Source organism: Paramisgurnus dabryanus, chromosome 3 (assembly GCF_030506205.2).
Source record: "Paramisgurnus dabryanus chromosome 3, PD_genome_1.1, whole genome shotgun sequence".
Classification (NCBI taxonomy): domain Eukaryota; kingdom Metazoa; phylum Chordata; class Actinopteri; order Cypriniformes; family Cobitidae; genus Paramisgurnus; species Paramisgurnus dabryanus.
The window spans coordinates 29301692-29323323 of NC_133339.1; the positions used below are offsets into that span (position 1 = coordinate 29301692).

General features: G+C 37.8%; 1 protein-coding gene across 2 annotated transcripts; it reads right to left on the reverse strand.

Moving 5' to 3' along the window:
* Positions 1–755: 755 nt before the first annotated feature.
* ighd (immunoglobulin heavy constant delta) lies at positions 756–21534 on the reverse strand. Of its 2 annotated transcripts, XM_065276322.2 has the most exons (14): positions 21333–21534; positions 20847–21146; positions 20464–20760; positions 20072–20359; positions 11029–11334; positions 10646–10942; positions 10258–10545; positions 5501–5806; positions 5118–5414; positions 4731–5018; positions 4133–4459; positions 3726–4043; positions 3229–3519; positions 756–1157 (listed from the first exon to the last, which is right to left on the reverse strand). In XM_065276322.2, exons 1-14 carry the CDS (start codon positions 21394–21396, stop codon positions 994–996), a joined length of 3831 nt encoding a protein of 1276 aa, XP_065132394.1. In that variant the 5' UTR covers positions 21397–21534; the 3' UTR covers positions 756–993. The 2 variants fall into 2 exon arrangements, with proteins under 2 accessions (XP_065132394.1, XP_073670093.1); XM_073813992.1 differs by lacking the exon at positions 756–1157 and having other exon boundaries at positions 3389–3519; positions 3679–4043.
* Between the last annotated feature and the right edge of the window lie 98 nt (positions 21535–21632).

The window sequence follows — 21632 nt, forward strand, 5'->3', positions numbered from 1 at the left end:
ATTTCTGCCTTTTGATCCAGCTACAAGCTGCGAGTAGCACTGTATATCAGTGAGAAGGTTCATTTTAAAGGCCATGAAATTAAAATTTCTTAGACGTTAATATACGATTATGGATATATGTCTTCGGTGGACGAACATATTAATTAATTGTTATTATTAATTCTGCTACGCCAGGTAAAACCTGATAAATTTGTATAGTTAATTACAGTTAATAATACATAATATTCCCTTTGAGCTAAAATCTAAGACTCCCTTGGGAATCCCCGTAGTATTTCGGTCGGAGGTTCATAGAGTTTCAAATAACATTATTCCCCTCCTCCCGCTGAATCGCTACAAAGTACAAAGCATAGTCATCAAAAGAACATAGAAAATTCATCATAAAAAACATTTAAACTGTATGTCCTATTTTATACCTGGATAACGAAGCGCATCCAACTGGTGGATCCAAAATGTCTCCCGCTGGTTAAGTCTGCAGATCCTATCACCCACTCTATCCAAAGGTCTAACATGCTCCAAATGTTTTAATAAAGAATCATTCTTATTGTGCTTATAGGTAGAAAATGAAAATAACCCAGCATTTTTTTTTAGAGTGCAACCCACATAGAAACCATGGTCATACAATGTTTTTACTGTAGTAAATCAGTGGTTAACTTTAAGGGAATTCCTAAATGCTAGGACTAGATTCCTAGATGCTACTACATTTTTTTGTTTGGGAATAAACTATTTTAGAAATGATTACAGGAGGGCGATTTGGCTTTTATTTGGAATTAAAACATTCTTTGTTTATTGTACCATGTTGTTGTTTTATTTGAAAGCATTTTATCATTTTAACATTTTTTTCATTTATTTTATTACTGTACATAATCTTTGCAATGCTTAGGCAATGAATATTCACAAATCAAGATGCATTCAAAACATCTGTAATCAAATTAAGATCCTAAAAAGCAAAATCATCTTAAAAAAACAAGAAACGACAGAAATTGGCATTATTGCTCATGCAGTCTTCACTCTGACCAGTGTCACTGTGCATCCATAGAAGAGAGAAAAGAGAAAAAGAACAAGAAAGGCACAGGCCATTTTCCAGGCGTCCTCTAAAGATTCCTGTGTAATAGATTCATCCTTGTTTTCATTCATATAAATACCCTCTTCCAATATTTCTGTGAAAAACAAACAAAAAGAAAATAAGTTTATTTTTTTATTTAAACTAAAAATAAAAATAAATTAAACTGGTTACAAGCATGTTGTCCTCGTCCTTATGATAGTGATTTACCAAACTGTAACCTTATCCCAAACTCTCAGAAGAAAGGTACATAAACTGTCACTTTTAAAAAGATACACATTTGAACCTAAAGAGTGCATAAAAGGTACAGTCAAGGGCGTAACTTTGGGTCTACCATGGGGGGGGGGTTAAACATGCGGCATATTTATTTATTTATTGAATCATTTTCTTGTGGGTAACATGCTAATTTGCCGTTCCTGTATTAGAATTACATTGTGATACCTTTACTGATTTAGATTACTTAACGTAAATGCAGCTGTTCACACAGAAGTGACACCATAATGACACAGTAGTAAAATTAAGTGTTTAAGCACTAGCCAGCGGTGGCAGTTTCCACATTTTTTGTTTGTTCAATATTTTTTCAAAAAAGAAACAAGAACTTAAAGATTAAAGAACTTAATCAATTTCATCAGTGTATTGGCACCTACATGCAGCAAATCTATTATGCACAATTCGACAATACAGGGTGGCACACTGAAGTGCAGCTTGCACCTTTATTCAGAACAGATTTCACATATTGTTGGGCATCACCAAAACTCACCATCCACTAACAAAATCTAAACAAAAGCATGTAAAAGAAGGCCTATCTGTAAATCACATTTAAGGTATGTTACAACATATTATGCTGCAACTTAACACACATACCATTCAGATAAAAACACCAAACACCTGTTTATGTCTCTGTGTAAAAGAAATGAACTGTGCACACACTGACTTTAGTAAAGAGGTCCAATTTGTCCTGATGTATGTGAGGCACTGCAACATGGTTCAGCCTCTGCTGTGTCACAGTTGTGTGTAACCTGGGGGCTGTTTACACTTGGTATTAAGATGTGTTTTCATCGATCAGATCACATGTGGACGAGAGAGACACATTAAGTTTACACCTGGTTTTTAAAACTGTCTCTTTTTTGCACTTTCGACCGCTTCTGTCCTGAATACTGTGAGGGGGCGGTCTGTGAGACGGTGAGTCTCTCTGCTGTCATTCAAACGCAAGCCGGAGTAATTATGAGTTTATATGGACGCGAACTAATATTATGTCGGAGTCCACTGCTTGTATAGCAAGTAAACATGCTGCACAGTGTTTTTTACGTGTATATGTTAGAGCTTTCTCTGAATTTTCGGCTCAATTGATGAAATAGGATTGCGCAACTTTCACACGCTTTCAAATTGAAACTACGGAGATCAGCTTTAGTTTTATCAATGAAAGGCTAAAAATAGCACTGTTAACCGTGTGTTCGCGCAGGATTTTTCCTCTTTTGAAAAATCGTTGTCTGGCTCGACTGGCTGCCTTTCAGTGTCCTTTTCATCATGCACCGTCAACTTTCTCCAACCATTCATCTCAAACACTGCGCATGCGCAAAAATAGTGAATAAACTTGGTAGAGAAAGCGGGTTGGGTAATACCAAGTAGCCGGTGCGGTGGGCGGGGGGGGGGGGGGGGGGGGGTACATTACAGACAATTTGAAATATAATACTATCTTTATTGCTGGCAAATGAAATTAATAAAGAAAACGAACAAAAGTGTTCATTCGGAATATTTCCTATTTATTTTAATCTGAATGATGTGATGATATTGGGGGGGTATATTAGCTGGATTTGATTTTTGCGGGGGTCATGACCCCGTAACCCCTGTGCAAATTACGCGCATGGGTACAGTATTGGTATGTATACATATCTGGACCTTAATTGTTAGGAACTTTTAAAAGTGTACTCCCTGCTGAAAAAACAGCATCAAACCAGCATGGACCAGCATGGGAATTATGCTGGTCTATGCTGGTTTAGCTGGTGATCACCAGCATACCAGCACCAAAACACAACATAATGGTCTTGCTGGTATGCTGTTCTTTTCAGCAAGGCTGCCCAAGTGAAGTACCTTTCGTCCGAGAGTGCAGTTCTAGGCACGGCCTCTCATGTTTCTTTGATCAGTGAGATTACCAGTAGTTTCATTACCTGGTTTGGAGATGTTAAGCAACTGGGTACCAGTAATATGAGTGACCCTGCATCTGTACACCTCTCCAGGTGCCCATTTAGCGGGTAATAAATGCAGATAACTTTGGATGGTAAATTTTCCGTCAGGACCTTTTGCAGGATCGGTAATCAGGACACTTTGATTAGACACCTCATCAAAGCCCAGCAGCCAGGTGATGGTGATTTCAGATGGACTGAAACCAAATGCCAGACACACCAGCTCATTTGAACCCTGCAGCAGCTTTGCAGATGGAGCAGAGTGGGTCAACGAAGCTAAAGGACATAAACAAAAAACATGTTATGCAGGACAAGAGTAGAGAGTGGTAAAATGTAAATGGTATAAGGCCCAGTTACAAAAAATGATAAAAATTGCTTTATAAGCTCTTGATAAAATATATTTTTTAAGAATTGCAGAAGTTATAATGGTAATACATGTAAATTTGGATAGGACAATAGGACCACCATAGGATGACACAAACCATACAAGTCCTCCAAAGTAGCAGTGATTGGATTTTTAGATGACTCATGAGAAACAACACATGAGTACACGTCCTTCGTCCACTGTGAAGCAGACAGTATTAAGGCACTGTATATTGAAAAATCCTCAGCTGCAGTATGAGCAACCACAGGACTGTTAGTAAAGCGAGACTCATCCAACTGCGTGCCATTCAGTTGCCATTGCACAGAGATTTCAGATGGGAAGAAACCAGTGATCGAGCAAAGAAGACTGGCATCTTGAGACACAAATAGATCACTGTCAGAGGGTTTGAGGATCCTCACAGTAGGTTCTTTAGGGTCTGTGGACATGATAGGAAAATTATAATGACTGAAAACATTTGCAGTGTTGAGGGAGACATATGATATGAAGGACCGTGTGAATGCGTACTTCTGTTTTTTGAGATGTTCTTTTCCAGTGTGTCTTCAGAGCAAACAGGTTTAGCTTCACAGGTGAACACACTATAATCATGCCATCTGCTAACCGGAACCTTCAAAATACTCTGCATGCTTTGAGTCCCATTTGCATGATCTTGATGCTGTTGTATAAAACCTTGCATTTCGGAACTATGTCCATCGACTTTCCACTGGATTGTGAAATCCTTGATACGATGACCAATAACCAAGCAGGTCAAAAAAATGTCAGTCATAGATCTCACATCACTGAGGGAGGGACCTAGTAAATAGACATCTGCCATCTGACTGCTCTGGTTAGCCACTGAAGAGGAAAATGAGATCTTTACTGCATGGATTTTAAAACTTTATTTTAACTTTAACAAGAATGAACTTGAGAATACTCATTTGTTTAAGAAACAGGGAACATTTCACATGGTTAGTAAGGACATTGCATCACACTGCACTATATCACAAATGTTAAAAATGCAAAAAAATATACTGTATATATTTTTTATCTATATTTATCTACATATTTAGTCACCCAATAACAAAATCTTATGTGTAGAAATGCAATGGTTACTGACATATTGTACCTGAACAAATATTGATGCTTTTGTTAATAGCATTGTGCTTATCAGTAATTTCACATGTAAATATCACCCCTTGATTCCAGTCTTGTTGTGGCACCAACATCTCACTGTACACTTTCAAACGTCCATCTTCACCTATTGTGACATCTACAGCTGTGTCAGATGTTACGTTAAAATTTAAAAACCATCTGATCTGTGGGTGAAATCCTGTCCCAGAACAAACCAGTTTCTGAGAATTCAAACTCGATTCACCAACACTGGGAACAACTGAGAGCTCAATAGTAGGATTATCTGAAAAAATACATCATCATTATTAAATGCAATGCAGTCCATAATCTTTTCCAGAACTGTTGAAATGACAGCGAAGAAAATTTGTTGCATATTTCCTACCAAAAATGTTTCCTGTAGGTTTTGATGTCCATTGTTTGGAAGGACTGTGAACTTTACAGGTAAATGTTTTGCCCTTCCTTTGGTGGTCACTGGGTATTGTAAAGTCTGTGGTCAGGGACTGAATGTTTTCAGAAGAAGCCACATCTGCACAACTGACTTGTGAGATATCAACACCACCTGACTGGAAGGTGATGCAGACTTCACCAGAGGGAAGATCTCGTACAACACACTCCAGTACAGCACTGCCTCCTGTGAAAGACCTTCTGATCACCACAACAGGATCTTTCTGTATATTAACTGAGGAGAAAAATAGGTTTGAACATTTTGCCTCATTAAATGTTTAGCAGTGTGATAAATTGGCACAGATCATCTTAACTGCTTACCAGGTTCAATCACAGGTTCCTCTACTTTGAAACATGGATGTGTAGCTTTACAAACAATTGTTTTAAACCCCAACCATTCTTCTCTGGAGAAAGTCTGAATGCTCTTAATAATCTGTGATCTGCTGGACAGAGGTGATTTGTATGTTTCTGTATTGGTAGCACTTCTTCTTACACCATTTACCAACCATGACACCTCAGTGTTGTATGGTGCTTCAACAGAACAAGTAGCTGTGACTGTCTTCTCCTTCATAATGTCTCTGAGATGGGGTTTCTTTACTTTTATCAAAGGCTTGGATGAATCTTGTGCTGTACAGATGAAATTGTTTTCAATTTCAGTAAAAATCTTTTTCAAACTTTTATGTATTCAATCATAGGATTATGTATATAGAAATGGTGGTTAATCATACAACACATTTGAACAATTTCCTCAGAGTTGTGGGTAGCTTTACAATTGTACATTTTGTTCTTATTCTGACGTATAAAAGTAAAGGTTTTCTATTTCTTATCAGCATTCTGAAGCCTTTTATATGGCGTAAAGTGCTAATCTTGTGCTTATCCCTAAACCACTGTACAGTAAGTTTGTCAGGGTATTAATCATTTACTTGGCACTCTAAGGGATCGATAACACCAAATGCGTTTATGGGAGTTGCAGGCGCCTTTTTTGAATGATTTTCTATTGGCAATGAGCACTCTTTACACTGTTTATGCGCGATGAAGGCCAGCACCCCAACGTTATTCATGTTTTTTCATTGTAATATATAATATATAGCAATACATAAAGCCGTGCCGCACTACTCTTTTTTTAAAGTGACCAAAAAAAAGGCAGTACTGCGCGCCTTGTGTTTCATATGGTTACACTCTTAAGCATGTTTATTTTTAAATGGGTTTACAGCAATGCCATAGAAGAATCCCAAAATACGCAGCATTTTTTGTCAAATCAACATATTTTTTTGTTATTTTAACTTTTAAAATCAAGTTGAAATTGTTTAATAAAATTTTTTATGTTATGTCAACTTTTCACAAGGCAAAACTTAAAATAGTAGGTTCAACTGACTTGCAAAACAAAGTTGTTTTAACTTCATGCTGCATTTTTTACAGTGCATTTTGACAAAGGTTCTTTAAAGAACCATTTCTTTCATACGTTTTTTATAATCTTAAGAACCTTTTATCACCTTAAAGAACCTTTTGGGAAACAGAAAGGTTCTTCAGATGTTAAAGGTGCTTTAAAGAATCATTTAGACAGAAAAGGTTCTTCAATGGCATCCTAAACCACTTTTATTTTTAATAAAAAAAAAATGGTGCTAAATAATACAAAGTTGTTCAATGGCTCGTAATCACAAGGGAACCATTTTAGTGCTACACAGAACCTATGTGGAACCGGTGAATCACCTGTGTTGAACCATATTGTGCTACAGTATGTAAACCATAAGTGATGCAATAGTCATGCTTTGGCACCACTTATCGTTCTCCGAAGGTGATATTTAGCGCTAAAAATTGCTCCCCTATGATTGCAAGCTTGTAGTACTATTAAGTATTAAGCACCACTTTTTAGAGTCGGTAGTTAGGACATTGCATCGCACTGCACTATATCACAAATGTAAAAAAAAAAAAAACATATATTTGAATCATATTGCAGTACAACTTCTGAGATTTATCTACAGTGAGGAAAATAAGTATTTGAACACCCTGCTATTTTGCAAGTTATTCTCCCACTTGGAAATCATGGAGGGGTCTGAAATTGACATCGTAGGTGCATGTCCACTGTGAGAGACATAATCTAAAAACAAAATACAGAAATCACAATGTATGATTTGTTTAACTATTTATTTGTATAATACAGTATTTGAACACCTGAGAAAGTCAATGTTAATATTTGGTACAGTAGCCTTTGTTTGCAATTACAAAGTTCAAACGTTTCCTTTAGTTTGAGCTACCTCCAAAGATTCTCTATTGGGTTTAGGTCTGGAGACTGGCTAGGGCACACCATAACCTTGATATGCTTTTTACAGAGCCACTCCTTGGTTATCCTGGCTGTGTGCTTCGGGTCATTGTCATGTAGGAAGACCCAGCCTCGACCCATCTTCAATGCTCTAACTGAGGGAAGGAGGTTGTTCCCCAAAATCTCGCAATACATGGCCCCGGTCACCCTCTCCTTAATACAGTGCAGTTGCCTTGTCCCATGTGCAGAAAAACAACCCCAAAGCATGATGCTACCACCCCAATGCTTCACAGGAGGGGTGGTGTTCTTGGGATGGTACTCATCATTCTTCTTCCTCCAAACACATTTAGTGGAATTATGACAAAAAAGTTCTATTTTGGTCTCATCTGACCACATGACTTTCTCCCATGACTACTCTGGATCATCCAAATGGTCATTGGCAAACTTAAGACGGACCTGGGGCCTCATTTATAAAAGTGCGACATAGGAACTATCCTACATTTCATCTAAGACCATTTCTGAAATGATCGTACGTGTGATTCAGAGAAAAGGAGCATTCGCAAAAAAAAAACGTGATTTATTGGATGCGTTTAGTGGATTTGAGCGTACGCACGGTCTAAGATCAAATCTGTGCGTAAAAATGCTTTATAAACGAGGCCCCTGGACATGTGCTGGTTTAAGCATGGAACCTTCCGTGCCATGCATGATTTCAAACCATTACGTCTTAGTGCATTACCAACAGTAACCTTGGAAACGGTGGTCCCAGCTCTTTTCAGGTCATTGACCAGGTTCTCCCGTGTAGTTCTAGGCTAATTTCTCACCTTTCTTAGGATCATTGAGACCCCACGAGGTGAAATCTTGCATGGAGCCCCAGTCAGAGGGGGAGATTGACAGTCATGTTTAGCTTCTTCCATTTTCTAATGATTGCTCCAACAGTGGACCTTTTTTCACCAAGCTGCTTGGCAATTTCCCAGTAGCCCTTTCCAGACTTGTGGAGGTGTACAATTTTGTCTCAAGTGTCTTTGGACAGCTCTTTGGTCTTGGCCATGTTAGTAGTTGGATTCTTACTATGGGGTGGACAGGTATTTATGCAGGTAATGACCTCAAACAGGTACATCTAATTTAGGATAATAAATGGAGTGGAGGTGGACATTTTAAAGGCAGACTAACAGGTCTTTGAGGGTCAGAATTCTAGCTGATATACAGGTGTTCAAATAATTATTTGCAGCTGTATCATACAAATAAATAGGAAAAAAAATGATAGATTGTGATTTCTGGATTTTTTTTCAGATTATGTCTCTCACAGTGGACATCACCTACGATGACAATTTCAGACCCCTCCATGATTTCTAAGTGGGAGAACTTAGCAGGGTGTTCAAATACTTTTTTTCTCACTGTACATTTTTACACTGCAAAATCCCGGGAGTTAAATTAACACTGCTCAGTGTTTATATAGGTCCACTCTCCAGAGTGTTAAAAAAGTAACACCGGAGAGAGTTAAAAGCAGCAATCTGTGACTTTATCCTCTCTATCGCCATCTCTGTTTGAAAAATAAAATTGCATTTTACATCTTACTTTTAAATCCTACTTGAGTTATTTTCTTAACTTAGGTTTAGATGTTGGCTGTTTCATTTAAAGTCACCATTATTGTGATCAGTGGTTGTTTTAGTTGGACTTGACTCTTGACTATTAGATTGTTAGTTTTTTCTAACTGCTATATCTTAATGTGTTTAAAACACATTGTTAAAGCAAAGAAAAGGTTATTGTGTTATTGAATATTGATGGATAAAACAAAATGTCAAACATAATCATTTAATGAACAGATTTATTAATATAGTTTTTCCTCCCTCAATCAGAAGCATCATTTTCTATTTATAATAAATTACTACTGTTCAAGGTCCAGAACTCTCATAGCAGTTTGACATTCTAAAGGATTTTGATAGTGTGCACAAAAACATTAACCGCCGAACAATGTAGATACAAAGACATCAATAATCGGAGTATGAATCTCAACAATGGTGACAAAGCATATGGTAAAAAAGTTCATTATTTATTCATGCCGCAGTGCATTCTGGGAGCTCTAGATGAGATTTGTAATTTGTTAATACCCAGCATGCATTGCGGTATGAAGCTTTTCATTTTATTGTCACCATCATTGTGATTCATACTCTGATTCTTGATGTTTAAGTGACTACATTAGACTGCAGTTAATCTGTAAGTGTCAGTGTTTAAAAATGGTTCAGAATGAAAAACTGCTATGAGATGGCTGGATCTCTTACTACAGTATCATATTATTGACAGAAATAAATACTTCTAGTAAGAAATCACTGAAGAAATCATTATTAAAGAGTGTTATTTGATAGTATATCCTAACAACCATTATAATCATAGAAATGCACTAGTGTCTCCTCTTTGGCCACCACAAACATGTTTTAAACACATGTAATTATAACAGCCAAAAATAGCTGAAAAGCTAAGACAAATACTCAAGAGTCCAATTAAAACAACCACTGATCACAATAATGGTGACTTGAAATGAAACGGCCAACATCTAATCCTAAATTAAGAAAATAACTCTACAAGTAAGATCTAAAATGCAATTTCAGTTTTCAAACAGAGATGTTGATAGAGAGAATAAAGTCACAGATTGTAGCTTTTAACTCTCTCCGGTGTTAGTTTTTTAACACTCTGGGGAGTGGACCTATATAAACACTGAGCAGTGTTACTTTAACTCCCAGGATTTTGCAGTGTAGTCACCCAATAACAAAAACTTATGTGTAAAAATGTAATGGTTACTGACGGATTTGACATATTTTACCTGAACAAATATTGATGCTTTTGTTTATAGCATTGGGCTGATCAGTAATTTCACATGTAAATATCACCCATTGATTCCAGTCTTGTTGTGGCACCAACATCTCACTGTACACTTTCAAACGTCCATCTTCACCTATTGTGACATCTACAGCTACGCCAGATTTCACTTTTGAGTTTAAAAGCCATTTGATCTTTGGGTCAAATCCTGTCCCAGAACAAACCAGTTTTTGAGAATTCAAACTCGATTCACCAACACTGGGAACAACTGAGAGCTCAATAGTAGGATTATCTGAAAAAATACATCATCATTATTAAATTCAATGCAGTCCATAATCTTTTCCAGAAGCTGTTGAAATGACAGAGAAGAAAATTTGTTGTATATTTCTTACCAAAAATGTTTCCTGTAGGTTTTGATGTCCATTGTTTGGAAGAACTGTGAACTTTACATGTAAATGTTTTGCCCTTCCTTTGGTGCTCACTGGGTATTGTAAAGTCTGTGGTCAGGGACTGAATGTTTTCAGAAGAAGCCACATCTGCACAACTGACTTGTGAGATATCAACACCACCTGACTGGAAGGAGACACAGACTTCACCAGAGGGAAGATCTCGTACAACACACTCCAGTACACCCCTGCCTCCTGTGAAAGACCTCCTGATCACCACAACAGGATCTTTCTGTATATTAACTGAGGAGAAAAATAAGTTTGAACATTTTGCCTCATTTAAAGTTAAGCAGTGTGATAAATTGGCACAGATCATCTTAACTGCTTACCAGGTTCAATCACAGGTTCCTCTACTTTGAAACATGGATGTGTAGCTTTACAAACAATTGTTTTAAACCCCAACCATTCTTCTCTGGAGAAAGTCTGAATGCTCTTAATAATCTGTGATCTGCTGGACAGAGGTGATTTGTATGTTTCTGTATTGGTAGCACTTCTTCTTACACCATTTACCAACCATGACACCTCAGTGTTGTATGGTGCTTCAACAGAACAAGTAGCTGTGACTGTCTTCTCCTTCATAATGTCTCTGAGATGGGGTTTCTTTACTTTTATCAAAGGCTTGGATGAATCTTGTGCTGTACAGATGAAATTGTTTTTAATTTCAGTAAAAATCTTTTTCAAACTTTTATGCATTCAATCATAGGATTATGTATATAGAAATGTTGGTTAATCTTACAACACATTTGAACAATTTCTTCAGAGTTGTGGGTAGCTTTACAATTGTACATTTTGTTCCAATTCTGACGTGTAAAAGTAAAAGTTTTCTATTTCTTATCAGCATTCTGAAGCTTTTTATATGGCGTAAAGTGCTAATCTTGTGCTCATCCCTAAGCCATTGTACAGTAAGTTTGTTAGGGTATTAATCATTTACTTGGCACTCTAAGGGACCGATCACACCAAGGGCCCTATCTTGCACCCAGCGCAATTGACTTTGTCAGTGACGCATGTATCATTCGTATTTTGCACCTGCGCACAGCTGGTTTTTCCCTCCACAAACGCACGTCGGCAAACTAGGGAATGAACTTGCGCTCCCTGGGCGGTTCAGCGCAAAAAAAGAGGCGTGTTCCGGCGCAAACCATCCCTGATGCTATTTTGCAGTTTCAAAAAACAATTGCGCCACTGACCAGAAAAAAAAAGTTTAAAGTCAGTGGCGCGTTGCGCGTGGTTCATTATGCTATTTTAAGGGCGCATGCTTGACCATAATGTATAGCGTGCACAACGCGCATACACTTTGCATCTAATCTACACAGATGCAACAGTTATTTTTGCAAGTCATAAATTGTTACACAAAAAAATATTAATACACGAGATAAGGGGAATCATAGTGGTGAGCATTGTGGTGATAGTTTTTATTTATTGTGTGGCTGCGTTAAAAAATTATAATGCAAATAACGATTAAAATATTTTCATAAGTTAATAATAATAAGTTTGTTGTGTGGCTGTATTACGTTTATTTTATGTAAATAATAATTAAAATGTTTTCACAAGAAACCTTAATGTATGTGAACTTGATTTGTAAGAGTACTTTGGGGTTGGACCTTGCTTGCGTTTCTTGGGTCCGATTTCAAAGCCCCCAAACCCTTTCAGCGGTGAGGGTGGACGCAGCGATGTCCTCTGCTGGCGTCAGGTCCTGAGGCAGATCCACCTCCCGTTACACGGCGTGCCCGATTTATGCTGACAAGCTTGGGATTCCCCCGTCTCCTGACATCATTGTAGCGCTTGGCGCAACGATATGCCAGCTGATGAGACTGTGGCTATTTCCTCTCACGCCTGTTTAACCTAAGCTGATTTGGGCGGGTTTCTCCCATCCCCATACAAAATAACTTCTCTGTCATTGACTGCTCTTACAAGAACGTCTGTCTCCTCGGCTGTGAACCGCTCCTGGCGTACGCCTGGTAAATCCGTCATAATAATAGCAACCCGCCATGGAACTTGCGCCCTTGCGTTTAAAGGGAATGTTGGATAGCATTCTGATTGGTTCATTTGACGTTACGCCCAAACCACACCTATGAATAATGAACCTACTTCAGACCAACCTCTTATTGATTTGCGCCCGGCGCAAGAGTTATTTCTCACGCCGGGAAAATAGCAACAGCGCCCAAGATCCGCCCACAAACTCACTTGCGCGTTGCGCTTCGCACTTGCGTTTCAGATCGTTAAAATAGGGCCCCAAATGCGTTTATGGGAGTTGCAGGTGCCTTTTTTGAATGATTTTCTATGGGCAATGATCACTCTGCACACTGTTTATGCACGATGAATGCCAGCACCCCAACGTCATTCATGTTTTTTCATTGTCCAAACGAATGAGGGGAGAGGCGGGCCATCCGTTGTGGGGATGGAAGTTTAGAGTTGCTTGGGACAAACGGACTGAAATCACTTACTGTCTCCTGCATGTTTGTGCACCTCTCACCCTTGATCAAGCTCAGAGCAAGCATCCTCTTTTTAAAGTTTCTGCTTTTATGACAGTTAATGGCAAAAGAGCACTCATACTTCAATATTTGATTGACATGATAGCTGCCTCGGTGGTTGCCTAGCAATATATAACGCCAAAAAATAATGTAATAGTGACCAAAAAAGGCAGTGCTGCGCGCCTTGTGTTTCCAAACGTTTAAAACGCGCTTGGTGTGATTAGCCCCTAAGAGGATTTTATAACCATCTTGCCTGCTCAGCAGAGTGAAACTGGGCTTAGTGACACGCTGTTCTGTTAAAACATTACTGCATGAATTTTAAAACTATGACTTGTTAATACTTATTAGTTTGAGACACAGGAAACATTTCATATGGTTACACTCTTAAGCATGTTTATTTTTAAATTGGTTTACAGCAATGCCATAGAAGAACCCCAAAATACGCAGCATTTTTTGTCAAATCAACATATTTTTTGTTACTTTAACTTAAAAAATTAAATTAAACAATTTCAACTTGATTTTATATGTTATGTCAACTTTTTACAAGGCAAAACCTAAAATAGTAGGTTCAACTGACTTGCAAAACAAAGTTGTTTTAACTTCATGCGGCATTTTTTACAGTGCATTTAGACAAAGGTTCTTTAAAGAACCATTTCTTTCATACGTTTTTTATAATCTTAAGAACCTTTTATCACCTTAAAGAACCTTTTGGGAAACAGAAAGGTTCTTCAGATGTTAAAGGTGCTTTAAAGAATTTAGAAAGAAAAGGTTCTTCAATGGCATCCTGAATCACTTTTATTTTTAATAAAAAAAAAGGTGCTAAACAACAAAAAGTGGTTCAATGGCTCGTAATCACAGGGGAACCATTTTAGTGCTACACAGAACCTATGTGGAACCTGTGTATCACCTGTGTTGAACCATATTGTGCTACAGTATGTAAACCATAAGTGATGCAATAGTCATGCTTTGGCACCACTTATCGTTCTCCGAAGGTGATATTTAGCGCTAAAAATTGCTCCCCTATGATTACAAGCTTGTAGTACTTTTAAGTATTAAGCACCATTTTTTAGAGTCTGTAGTTAGGACATTGCATCGCACTGCACTATATCACAAATGTAAAAAAAAAAAAAACATATATTTGAATCATATTGCAGTACAACTTCTGAGATTTATCTACAGTGAGGAAAATAAGTATTTGAACACCCTGCTATTTTGCAAGTTATTCTCCCACTTAGAAATCATGGAGGGGTCTGAAATTGACATTGTAGGTGCATGTCCACTGTGAGAGACATAATCTAAAAACAAAATACAGAAATCACAATGTATGATTTTTTTTTAACTATTAATTTGTATAATACAGTATTTGAACACCTGAGAAACTCAATGTTAATATTTGGTACAGTAGCCTTTGTTTGCAATTACAAAGTTCAAACGTTTCCTGTAGTTTGAGCTACCTCCAAAGATTCTCTATTGGGTCTAGGTCTGGAGACTGGCTAGGCCATGCCAGAACCTTGATATGCTTTTTACAGAGCCACTCCTTGGTTATCCTGGCTGTGTGCTTCGGGTCATTGTCATGTTGGAAGACCCAGCCTCAACCCATCTTCAATGCTCTAACTGAGGGAAGGAGGTTGTTCCCCAAAATTTCACAATACATGGCCCCGGTCACCCTCTCCTTAATACAGTGCAGTTGCCCTGTCCCATGTGCAGAAAAACAACCCCAAAGCATGATGCTACCACCCCAATGCTTCACAGTAGGGGTGGTGTTCTTGGGATGGTACTCATCATTCTTCTTCCTCCAAACACGTTTAGTGGAATTATGACAAAAAAGTTCTATTTTGGTCTCATCTGACCACATGACTTTCTCCCATGACTACTCTGGATCATCCAAATGGTCATTGGCAAACTTAAGACATACCTGGGCCTCATTTATAAAAGTGCGACATAGGAACTATCCTACATTTCATCTAAGACCATTTCTGAAATGATCGTACCTGTGATTCAGAGAAAATGAGCATAGGCACAAAAAAACGTGCATACCCCTCTTTTCCAGATGTGTGGTTTATAAATCACAAATGATCTTGAAATTGTGCGCAGCTGAATGCTTTTAGAACTCCGCCTTGTAAATGCCCCTTATTTAATTCATAAGCATATAAATATTAAATTGTCAAAGGCCAAATTCTCTGACTGCTACAATGGCGAGTGGTAAGAAAACATATTTGTTGTTGTTTGCTTAAGTTTTTAATATTTCTTAATTCTAACATGGAAACTTTATTGACATGACTCGAGTTAAGGTGATTATTAGTGGACCTTTCAATTCACGGATTTCATTTAAATATAGTTTTACATGTAAAGGTAATATTTGTGTCTTTAAAGTTTTGTTTCAGTTTGCCATACCTCCTGCACGGCGGTGTAAAAATAAGATATTTTCGACTTTAAAATTCAAAAATTGTATCTTAAACTGTTTGAATATATTCCATATGGATTAATTTGGATTCACAGATGTTTAACATTAAAATCGATGCATGGGAATAATTTATATGAATGTTTGAAATACCCACCATTATTAAATGTCGCATGTCCCTTGTATATCAAGGCTTTACAATTTTGTTCCTTTCACGTCGTTTTAAGCATTTGTGACCAGTCACAGAAAGTAGTGACACAAGTCGGATCTGGAGCATTTTGAGTTATTCACAGATTCTGAAAGTGCAGTTTCTAAGCTTTCCAACGATGTGTAACACTTGCAAATCTGATAAGATTTGGAGAAGTTGTGGCCATTTGAATATAACACATTAAAGAAAGAGAATGCGGAGATGAGGTCAAAGCACAGCGAGAGCGAGTCGAAATTAAACTACTCCGTAAGATTTCTTGAAGAGCTCGCGCGATACTTTGACGTCATCCGACTGCGGCGCCGCATAAAGTCAGTGACTTTACGACTGACGTACGATGCGGCTGACTGTTATTTGTTGCGCCCCAGCTTCTTTTATTTTTCTTTTTTTTTGTTTTTGAAAAAAAAATTAGCAAACATGTCTGAGGAACAGGGCAGCCCTGACTACACTGCACTACAGTCACGTGACTTCACGCTCGAGCCGGAAGAGAAGACAATGCTGAATAAATTCGTAATTCGTAATCGTAATTCTTGCAATTTTTGGACCAAACTGTATTTTCAACGCTTCAACACATTCTTACTGACCCACTGATGTCCCAAGGACTACTTTGATGATGTTTTTATTACCTTTCTGGACATGGAAACCGTACATAGATTTTCAATGAAGCTCTCGGACTAAATCTAACGTCAAAACATCTTAAACTGTGTTCCAAAGATGAACGGAGGTCTTCCGAGTTTAGAACGACATAAGGTAAAGTCATTAATGACATTATTTTCATTTTTGGCCGAACTATCCTTATTTAGTAGTCACGCCATGGGCGTAGATTTAGGGTGGGACGCTAGGGACATGTCCCTACCAATATTCAGAGAAGACTGAATTGTCCCTAGCAATAATTTCGACCAAACAATTAATCTGTATTCATATATAACCACTAATGTCCGTCTTGTTCTTGTGTTTTCTATTTTTTACTTATTATATTTTTTGTCAGAAATCATTTAAATTAGATTAAAAATCTTTTGCAATCCCGTTCTGTAAAAATAACGCTCTATGTGGTACAGAAACGGTTAACAGCTTTCGTTCTCTGCAATGCCCGCCTCCGTAAGTCACATCGCTAATATGATTGGCTTTGCATTTCTTTAGTCCCGCCTCTCTAACGCACATTGCTAATATGATTGGATTAGCATTCTTGAGTCCCGCCTCTCTAACGCACATCACTTTTTGATGGGCTTGTCTTTACTCGCTACGTGTGATAGGATGGTTTCACTTTGTACAACGCGCCAAAGTTCACTCAACATGACGCGCGTGATTATTCGGGCTACAGGTAAGTGAGGAAGAAAGTATTATTATACCCACTGTAACTCTTTCATGCACAAAAAAGTTGTGCCACATAATGATTCAAGGACAGTGTTTTCACCAATACACGACAATCCCATGTTAACCTGAGGAGTTGCAAACTTGTGTCAACCTTTTATAAATGGGGTGGCAAGGTTATTTAGAGGGTCCCTAATCCATGAAAGAAAAAAACCCAACATGGTAAAAACATGAATTCATGTCATGATTGCTGAATACTTTCATTACTGCACTGTGGTCATTACTTGCACAGATGTAGACATAATGTTGCATTTTAAACAAACTATTTTTTTCACACTTAACTGTCTGTTAATGAAAAGAAGATTTAATGTGAACTACAGAAACGTTAATAAACTGTGTTCAGGAAACAGCATGATATATATACCTACTTCAACACTGGGATTTTTTGGCAAAATTAAGAAATTAAGAATTAAATATTAATTGCATATTCTTCAATGTTATAAAGTTAATATGGATTCATATATGTTACAATGTGATTTTCTTTTTTTGACAAAGACTTAAACAGCTACTGTTTATTAGGCTCTAGGACATAACGAATTGTTTATTATAGTACATTAAATTTTGGATGGCACGGGGGTTGCGAGTCAGATGTCACTGAGTAAAGTGCATACTGAGTTTTCTGTTGTTTATGTCGGTGATAAGTAAACGGTGATAAACAGTTTTTGCGATGCGACCATTTTATTTATGTCCCCACCAATGCCAGAATCAAACCTACGCCCTTGAGTCACGCTGTTCCCTTTGGGGGCGGAGGCGAAAACACAAGCTTATACAGTATGTAAATATACACACAGACAATGATGACCCCCGCTGCACGCTAGAATCTCCGGAAAAACAGGCCGATTTCAACCGCAAAATGTATTTTAAATATACAAAAACTGCTATCTCAAACATGGAGAGGCTTCTTCATGATCTCAAACAACAGATTCTGCAATAAAATGAAAATCACAAATTTTGAAAAAAAAAATTTTCTCATTTTCTCGAAACTTGTGCTGCCAATTTGTGTCACTGGTTTCCGTGACGGGTCACATTTAATACAATAGTTTTTACTTTCAATTAATAAAGCACATGTTCTGTAATATTTACTTGTGCGTTAAACACTGCGAAACAATTTTGCTATATTTTTTAATATTTTTTGAAAAGATGACGAACTAGAAAATTGTTTCCTGAACCTATAGCTTGGGCACCACCTTTTTGCATCATAATAGGACTACATTTTAAAATATCAAAACAGGCCAACATATTTTGATTAAAATATATTCTAAAACCTTGTTAAATTATTTTGGAGTAATAGGCCTTCTCCTATTGGCCATCCACAGTTCATTCTTGTTCATTTTCTGTGTGCATCATTGTTGCATGTTTTTTTTAATGTTTCGATTCTGAATAAACAAACAGTGCAGTTTACATGCTTTGTCCTTCTTGCATTAGTTCATTAGATCAAGATAATTCTGAACAGATGTTAAAGTTTTGAATATGCATATCTGCAATACTGCAATATTGCCACAAGGAAACGTGCGTATGTCAAGTCGAAACCTGACGTGGAGGTAAGTACTTTTCCACGTCAAAGACGAGTTTTATTGGATGCGTTTAGTGGATTTGAGCATACGCACAGATTTGATCTTAGACTGTGCGTATGCTCAAATCCACTAAACGCATCCAATAAAACTCAAAGAATGCTTTATAAACGAGGCCCCTGGACATGTGCTGGTTTAAGCAAGGAACTTTCCGTGCCATGCATGATTTCAAACCATTACGTCTTAGTGCATTACCAACAGTAACCTTGGAAACGGTGGTCCCAGCTCTTTTCAGGTCATTGACCAGCTCCTCCCGTGTAGTTCTAGGCTAATTTCTCACCTTTCTTAGGATCATTGAGACCCCACGAGGTGAAATCTTGCATGGAGCCCCAGTCAGAGGGGGAGATTGACAGTCATGTTTAGCTTCTTCCATTTTCTAATGATTGCTCCAACAGTGGACCTTTTTTCACCAAGCTGCTTGGCAATTTCCCCGTAGCCCTTTCCAGCCTTGTGGACGTGTACAATTTTGTCTTTAGTGTCTTTGGACAGCTCTTGGGGTGGACAGGTGTCTTTATGCAGCTAATGACCTCAAACAGGTGCATCTAATTTAGGATAATAAATGGAGTGGAGGTGGACATTTTAAAGGCAGACTAACAGGGCTGCGTTCAGCCCCGACAAAACGTTGCACAACGTTTATTAAACAGAAACGGTGATGCGTTGAACGCCCTGTTGTGATGACGTAAGAGTTGCAACTACGGTAGTTGAGAGGCCATTCTTTGTGTTCTTTTTTAAATGTTTCTGAAGCCTGATGAAATCGTTATAAATGTGTGTTTAATACTGTAAAATACCCTCGATGTTACAGTCACTGACCTTGCCGTCCAGAATGAAAGACAACATTCAAACTTGAACCCATTGAGCGAGCTGTCTCTTTACTACCGCGTGGTTTTATACATCTTGCCCCTGATTGGGCCGACATTTCTGACACACCCACCAAACAAGAGAAAACGCTTTTAAAACCTGTTGCATTCCGTTGCACACCGTTTCCAGGAAACATGTCGTTCAACCCGGAAACCGTAGCAAAACGTTGTGCACCGGTGTGAGATTGAACGTGCCCCTGGTCTTTGAGGGTCAGAATTCTTGCTGATAGACAGGTGTTCAAATAATTATTTGCAGCTGTCTCATACAAATAAATAGTTAAAAAATCATAGATTGTGGTTTCTGGATTTTTTTAGATTATGTCTCTCGCAGTGAACATCACCTACGATGAGAATTTCAGACCCCTCCATGATTTCTAAGTGGGAGAACTTAGCAGGGTGTTCAAATACTTATTTTCCTCACTGTACATATTTAGTCACCCAATAACACAAACTTATGTGTAAAAATGTAATGGTTACTGACGGATTTGACATATTTTACCTGAACAAATATTGATGCTTTTGTCAATAGCATTGCGCTGATCAGTAATTTCACATTTAAATATCACCCCTTGATTCCAGTCTTGTTGTGGCACCAACATCTCACTGTACACTTTCAAACGTCCATCTTCACCTATCGTGACATCTACAGCTACGCCAGATTTCACTTTTGAGTTTAAAAGCCATTTGATCTTTGGGTCAAATCCTGTCCCAGAACAAACCAGTTTCTGAGAATTCAAACTTAATTCACCAACACTGGGAACAACTGAGAGCTCAATAGTAGGATTATCTGAAAAAATACATTTTTTTTTCATTATTAAATGCAATGCAGTCCATAATCTTTTCCAGAACTGTTGAAATGACCGCGGAGAAAATTTGGTGCATATTTCTTACCAAAAATGTTTCCTGTAGGTTTTGATGTCCATTGTTTGGAAGGACTGTGAACTTTACATGTAAATGTTTTGCCTTTCCTTTGGTGATCATTGGGTATTGTAAAGTCTGTAGTCAGGGACTGAATGTTTTCAGAAGAAGCCACATCTGCACAACTGACTTGTGAGATATCAACACCACCTGACTGGAAGGTGATGCAGACTTCACCAGAGGGAAAATCTCGTACAACACACTCCAGTACAGCACTGCCTCCTGTGAAAGACCTCCTGATCACCACAACAGGATCTTTCTGTATATTAACTGAGGAGAAAAATAACTATGACCATTTTGCCTTATTAAATGTTTAGCAGTGTGATAAATTGGCACAGATCATATTAACTGCTTACCAGGTTCAATCACAGGTTCCTCTACTTTGAAACATGAATGTGTAGCTTTACAAACAATTGTTTTAAACCTCAACCAATCTTCTCTGGAAATAGTCTGGTTGCTCTCAAAAATCTGTGATGTGCTGGACAGAGGTGATTTGTATGTCTTTGTATTGGTAGCACTTCTTCTTAAACCATTTACCAACCATGACACCTCAGTGTTGTATGGTGCTTCAACAGAACAAGTAGCTGTGACTGTCTTCTCCTTGATAATGTCTCTGAGATGGGGTTTCTTTACCGTCACCAAAGGCTTGGATAAATCTTGTGCATTAAAGATCAATAGTTAGTTTTCCATTTCAGTAAAAATCTTTTTTGAGATTTTTACTAAATCAATCATGTACATAGCGATATATTATATTAAATGAACTTTCAATAAAATACAGTTGAACCAGATTATACATTTTGAAATCTGTTAATTATTTGTTTTATTAAATACGCATTACTTACCCTTGCACAAATCATAGTTTTGTTTGATTTCTTCAGAGTTGTGCGTGACTTTACAAGTGTACATTTTGCCCTGATTCTGAGCACTGATAGCTAACTGACTTATTAAAGTAAAGCTTTTCTCTTTCTTATCAGCATTCTGAAGCTTTTTATCTGGCGTAAAATGGTTGACCTTGGAGTTATCCTTAAGCCACTGTACATCGAGTTTGTCAGGGTAATAATCATTCACTTGGCACTCTAAGACGATATTTTCACCTTCTTGCCTACTCAGCAGAGTAATACTTGGCTTAGTGACACGCTTTT